The sequence below is a fragment of the Vulpes lagopus genome, chromosome 23, assembly GCF_018345385.1.
Source record: "Vulpes lagopus strain Blue_001 chromosome 23, ASM1834538v1, whole genome shotgun sequence".
Lineage (NCBI taxonomy): Eukaryota > Metazoa > Chordata > Mammalia > Carnivora > Canidae > Vulpes > Vulpes lagopus.
This window is the reverse complement of record NC_054846.1, coordinates 15,226,861-15,233,653: the sequence shown is the minus strand read 5'-3', so window position 1 is coordinate 15,233,653 and position 6,793 is coordinate 15,226,861. Positions and strand designations below refer to the sequence as shown.

The window sequence follows — 6,793 nt, the reverse complement described above, 5'->3', positions numbered from 1 at the left end:
CATAATTGCAACACCTAGAGATATCATCTCTAACGCTTGGTGTAGATAAGTATTCCAACTAAATAAATGTATATTACGAAATCGAGCTGATGTTAAACGTAGTGCTTGTAACCTCCCTTTTTTTTTCACTTAGAAATACATTATTTACATTTTTAATGTCACCAAATAGTCTTTTAAGCATAGCTTTGCTGTATTTTTTTTAAAGATTTTATTTATTTATTCATGAGAGACACAGAGAGAGAGGCAGAGACACAGGCAAAGGGAGAAGCAGGCTCCATGCAGGAGCCCGACGTGGGACTCGATCCTGGGTCTCGCCCTGGGCTAAAGGCAGGTGCTAAACCACTGAGCCACCCGGGCTGCCTAAGCATTGCTTTATTAACTGTTATTATTGACTAGACTATAATTTAACCAATCTCCTATTGTTTAAATTCAAATTGTTTCCACTGTTTTGCTATTATAAACGTGGTAAAATGGCTACTGGTTAACAGTATAGACTTTGACACCTAACACATCTGGTTTAGGGGCACCTGGGTGGCTCAGTCCTTTAAGTGCCTGCCTTCTGCTCAGGTCCTGGGATGAGACCCCACATAGGTCTCCCAGCCCAACAGAGAGTCTGCTTCTCCCTCTGCCCTCCCGCCTGCTCCTGTGCTTGCTCACTCTGTCTCTCTCTTGATTTCTCTCTCTCTTTCTCTCTCGAATAGATAAATAAAATATCTAATACATCTGGTTTAAATTCTATTTCCATAGCTTACTGGCTGTGTGTTCTTGAGAAATTATTGAATGAATTAGTTAAGTTTCAGTTTCCTCATCTATAAAGTGACTATACTAATAGTACCTATTTTAAGGATTACAGGTACTTAGCATGTTACCCCCAAAGCAATTAATGCTTCATAAATGTAAATTATTACAATAATTATAGCATATGTTGTTAAATTACTATCTTTTAAGTTTTTTGAAAAAAAAATTATGAAAGCTTTCCTGATCAATTTTTTTTTTAAGATTTTACTTGAGAGAGAGCACATGAGCAGGGGGAAGGGCAGAGAGGGGGAGATGTGCAGACTCCTTGTCAAGACCTAAGCCAAAGGCAGACGCTTAGCAGACAGAGCCACACAGGTGTCCCCTAGCCGCACTTTAAATACTTGGTTGTCAAGGGCCATTTCTATCACTGCAGAAAGTTCTATCAGACAGTGCTATGTGAGATCTGACAGGAGGGGGAATTCAGTACTTCACAAATCAGAACACAACAGCAGCTCAGCTGAAAGGTCTCACATTTATTACTGAACCAACCTACTGGTATAGAGGCAAAGTAACAGAGAAAATCATTTCCTTGATAAGACATGTCTATTGGCCAGGTAGGGAGGTTGCTCCCATATGATAGGATAGGAGCATGTGATCTCCATACAGCTTAAATATGTGTGCCAATTATGTTTGCTATTTCATGATGTGCAATGCTTCCTCATAGACCCAGCTTGGTTCTTCTCCAATGCCTCCTCTTGGAGTTGTACCTGATTTTATTTTTTTTTTTTTTACGATTTTATTTATTTATTAATGAGAGACACACAGAGAGAGAGGCAGAGACGCAGGCAGAGGGAGAAGCAGGCTCCATGCAGGGAGCCCGATGTGGGACTCGATCCTAAGACTCCAGGATCATGCCCGGAGCCAAAGGCAGACGCTCAACCGCTGAGCCACCCAGGCGTCCCTGTACCTGATTTTATTACCAGTTTTCATCTGAATCCACTGGGGAATGGGACGATTCTGCTTTTGTTTCTTGGCCAGGAATCGCTTGATTCTGAAAGTCTTGTGAGAAGACATGGCGAGAACGGTCAACCACACACAACCAGGATGGTGGCGAAAAGGAGAGACAGCTTTCCTTATCAATTTAATATTTACCTACCATTCTGTTTATCAGCTAGTATGGTTAGCATTTGGAATATCCATATATATAATTTATGTTACAAATCCCATTAATTTCTTGGACCAAAAGAGGTAACTCTTTTTTTTTTAATTTTAAAAATTTAATACAGTTCAAAGCAGGGTGCCAGGTCCATTTCAGCTACTTCACTGCCAAAACTAGGGGCAGGGACTTGCTTCAGTTTTCCTGTCTTCTCTTTGTCTGTGATGACCAAGGTATAAAAGTATCTGCGGCACTGACCTTTAAACTTCACATTATCTTTATTTTTCTTGATCATGATGGATTTGGCATCCTTTCCCCTGGCTGTGAGCAGAAAGTCATGATTTCCTCAATTTTGTGTGACAGGGCTCGGAGGGATGCAGGGGAATGCACCACCCACCCAGCCAGTGGCACAAAGAGCGGAGGACAGAAAAAGCGGAGGACAGAAAAGCCGAAAGAGGGAACTCTGGACTATGGGTGGTTCTTTGCTCATTCATTAGGAATCCATGAAGCAAAACAATTTAATGGATTTTTTTTTTCAGAATCTCAGAATCAATTCTTCTACATCACATAAAAAGTACTAATCTGTTAAAATACAACAAAATATATCTAGGACTGAACACAACAAACTGGTACAAACTCCTGTTCTGCATACTCAGCTCCCAGTGTTGCCTACTTCTCTGCCACTTTTTTGTAAAGACTTTATTTATTTATGAGAGCGTGCACGTGTGCGCATGCACGAGAGCTGGGGGACAAGGGGAGGATCCCAAAGCAGAGTGAGAGGGACAAGCAGAATCCACGCTGAGTGCAGGCCGGAGGCAGGGCTCCATTCCACAACCCCAGAGTCTGTGACGTGAGCCGACATCAAGAGTTGGATGCCCAACCAATGAAGCCACCCAAGTGCCCTGCCACTTTATTGTAGGTAGTGAAAGGAGAGAAGGCTAAGCAAAGTTCATGTGGTATCTTGGAATAAGTATAGAGGTGTTGAATTCCATCCTGCCTAATTCAACACCTCCATCATCCCAGACTCTCCTCGTAGCACTCCCCCAACTGCTCATAGAGCACAAACCGCACCAGATTTCCAACCTGAGCAGATCTTTTTAATTATATGTCAATAAAGAATTATTTTGAGCTCCTTTGTAGTGAATGGAGTTGTCGCTTATATCTTGGTCACGTTTTTATTAGTGAAAACTCTCCTGAGTTCCTAACCACTTGAATCAAAAGTTTTAGCTAGATGATCTTTTTGGACAAAAGCAGCAGCAGCCAGACAAAATCTTCACCCCACTCCCACCTCCCAAGCCATCTCTATTTTGTCGTTTGTAGGTTATCTACTGTGATCTTTTTCTGCTGGATTCCTAGTGTGTCATGGAAACTAGAGAAAGTACAGGTACTATGTTTACACAGCTTTCATTTCTATTTACAAAATCTCTTCTGTGGAGTTTGTAAAAAAAATTTTTTTTCGCTGCTGCACCTGTTGCTCCAATTCTGTCAGCCAGTTAGCACTAAGGTCTGAAGCCAGTTTCTGATGGGGAAGTAGGGAGGGTACCCATCAAACTGGTTTTACTGCCTGAAGATGACTGATTACCTCAGTTTTAGAAAAAAATGGAACATAGAAAACAACATCAGTCTTTGGATTTCCTAATGCTGGAACTGAATTGAGGACTGCAAACAACTACTAATACACTTCAGTTTTTAATGATTTTAGGTCTGCCATGTAGACCAGCTTTAGAAAGCTGCATTGTTCTGACCAACATTACAGACTGAATTATATCCACTTGGATTGAAAGAGTTGTTATATCCCCAAGCACCTGATTGCTGGGTCATTCTGACATTGAAGAAAATGAATGTCCTGGGTTAAATCTGGAGGCATGTGAGTCCATTCAGTTCAAGTGCTGGCATTTAACTTCTCAACTCTGTAAAAACCAAAAAGAGTATACTTAAATTAACATTCTGCATGTAGTTCCCTAAAAAATTCATTTCAAATAATGAGGAACAGAGTTTAATTCTTTTTTTTTTTAATAGCGTTAAGTTGCATGCATATTTATCAAGTTTCTGTTTTCTTTTTTTTAATTTATGAGAGTCACAGAGAGAGAGAGAGACAGAGACACAGGTGGAGGGAGAAGCAGGCTCCATGCACCGGGAGCCCGACGTGGGATTCGATCCCGGGTCTCCAGGATTGCGCCCTGGGCCAAAGGCAGGCGCCAAACCGCTGTGCCACCCAGGGATCCCCAACAGAGTTTAATTCTATTTGAGTCTAGTTGCCTACATTCTTAGATAACCCTTCTGAACCTCACCTTTTTCATCTGTAAAACAGAGCTAATAATACCTATCCCAAATAAGATTGTTCAGGGATCAAGTGAGAAAAGCATTACCACTAGATATAGTAATCACCTTAAAAAGAAGTTTTAATATTTGCAATATAATGAAGCAATAATACAGAAGGAAAAACAATTTTTCTTTAAAAATCGCAGTTTTCTCTTAACCAATGGAGCATTGGCATAAATCCTCTCATACTTGGAAAGATATGAATAATTCTTTTATATATTTTTTTTATTTTTTAAAGACTTCACTTATTTAGAGAGAGAGAGACAGAGAGAGAGAGAGTGCATGCATGCTTGGGGTGGAAGGAAGGAACAGAGGCAAAGGGAAAGGGAGAGAATCTCTAGCAGACTCTGCTGAGCCAGAGCAGGACGCAGGGCTTGATCTCAAGACCCTGAGATCACAACCTGAGCTGAAAACCAAGAGATGAGCACTTAGCAAATGAGTCTCCCAGGTGCCTCTAATTCTTTTTGTTTTGGTTTTTAAGATTTTAAGCAATCTCTACACCCAACATGGGGCTCAAACCCACAACCCTGAGATCGATAGTCACATGCTGAGCCAGCCAGGCACACCAGATATGGATAATGCTTATCTTCAGGATCATTTTTAGTTGCCCCTCCTTTTACATTGACAGAATGCTGCTTCTGCTTATCATCAACACTTATCTTTTTCTGCTTTGAGTTTTAATTCTTTATTTGTCAATCTTTTTCTCCTACAAGATTGGATATTCCAGGGGTCTTTCCCCTCTTACAACATCTCACATGGTGTCTTGGATATAGTATGTTTTCCATAAAAATTTGTGTTGAAATGAAAGAAGTTGAATGTAGAATCTGTTATAGGATATCACTGTTTCCCATTGACAGGCATATCCTGATTGGAGCCCATTTTTGTTATCTATCAATGGAAAAGGGACCAGAGGAAGATACACAGATATTATCAGAATGAGTTACAGAGGAAGAGTTTTCAGTAAAGAAAGAAAATTAAATTGCTGAATACCACAGATAGGCGGGGAAGAAGGAAGAGGATCAAAGTCCAATATTTTTTCTGTGGTTAGGGGTGACCTTCCATAGAATTGCCTCAGTTAAGAGATAGGAAAAGCCAGATTACTGTAGGCTTGAGAATTAGCGAGTGGCGACAAATGGCTAGAAGAGAGTTTAGACCCTATTTCTGGGAAATGAATTCCTTCAGGGTTGAGCTCCAGTCCAGAATGACATAAGTATCCACCACAGTTCTACACTCCAGCCATGCCAACCATATCACAGTTTCCTCCTCACACACAGTGATTTCTCATCTTCAGGATTTTGTTTTTGGTCTTCCCATTTTGACCTGAGAGTCCAGTGTCAACTACTCTGAAACCCTGAGGTCTTTCCCTAATTTTTCCTGCTTAATGTGTACTGTTTTGCCCTAAAGCCAATAAAATATAAATTGTAACTTTCTTAAGTCACTTAAAACATTCAGCCTAGCATTACTGTAAGGTAAATATATGATTTCCTTATTAATCTATAAGGGATAAATAAACTGTAGTATGGGACACCTGGGTGGCTCAGTGGTTGAGCGGCTGCCTTCAGCTCAGGGCGTGATCCTGGGGTCCCAGAATCAAGTCCCACATCCAGCTGCCTGCATGGAGCCTGCTTCTCCCTCTGCCTGTGCCTCTGCCTCTCTCTCTGTGTCTCTCAGTAATAAATAAATAAAACCTTAAAAAAAACTGTAATAAATACTAAAGCCACTTTTCATATTAAGATACTACCTATTAAAAAATTCAAATGGAGAGTAGTTATGTAGATCCAGACAAAGAATTTTAAGTCAGAAAAATTAAATCAAGAGACTTTAGAGTTTCATCTAGCCAAAAAACATGTATCGAATGCCTTCTATGAACAAAAACTGTGACCTTAAGTAATTTAAGATCTAATGCAGAAGTCAGCAAACATTTTTTATATACAGCCAGTAAATATTTCAGACTTTGTGTACAACACAGTCTCTGTTGCAATTCTGCCATTGTAGCAGGAAAGAAGCCATTGACACTACCTAAACTAATGAGGTGGGCTGTGTTCCAAAAAGCTTCATTTATGAACACCAAAATTTGAGTTTCATATAATTTTCATATGTCATGGTACATTATCTTTCTTCTGATTTTCTTCAAAGATCTAGAAATATGAAAACCCATATTTAGCTTGTGGACCATACAAAAACAGGTTGCAGACCAGATTTGGCCTGTAAGCCATAGTCTGCTGACCCCTGATCCAGTGGACGGACAGACAGTTCATTCAGAAGCACTTTGAATTTCTAGCCTTAACCCAACATCATGTACCTTGTTGCTGCCATTTTGACAAGATTTGTAATTGATTTATCATATTCACCAATTCACCATATTCACTTATTCACCAATACTTACTCAGTGCCTACCTTATTCTGAGCATTGTGCCAGCTCTGAGGATACAGCTGTGAAGAGGTCAGAAAAGATTATTATCCTTAGAAATATCATTATTTTGCAACTACCACTGTAAAATAATTATCAAAGGATGCTAAAAATTAAAGGGTGAAAGATTTTTGAAGAACTGAATATTCTAATATTCTTGAAATATC

General features: G+C 39.9%; 1 protein-coding gene across 1 annotated transcript; it reads right to left on the bottom strand.

The window, feature by feature from the left end:
* Nucleotides 1-1,456: 1,456 nt before the first annotated feature.
* LOC121480886 (60S ribosomal protein L39-like) lies at nucleotides 1,457-1,812 on the bottom strand. Its single transcript, XM_041737778.1, has 2 exons — nucleotides 1,706-1,812; nucleotides 1,457-1,505 (listed from the first exon to the last, which is right to left on the bottom strand). The coding sequence occupies exons 1-2, from the start codon at nucleotides 1,810-1,812 to the stop codon at nucleotides 1,457-1,459; spliced, it is 156 nt and encodes a 51-aa protein (XP_041593712.1).
* Between the last annotated feature and the right edge of the window lie 4,981 nt (nucleotides 1,813-6,793).

Coding starts and splice junctions, on each gene's coding strand:
- LOC121480886 (XM_041737778.1), bottom strand. CDS start 1,812: ATGTCTTCTCACAAGACTTTCAGAATCAAGCGATTCCTGGCCAAGAAA. Junction 1,506..1,705: donor AAAACTGGTAATAAAATCAG/GTACAGGGACGC, acceptor AAATAAAATCAG/GTACAACTCCAAGAGGAGGC.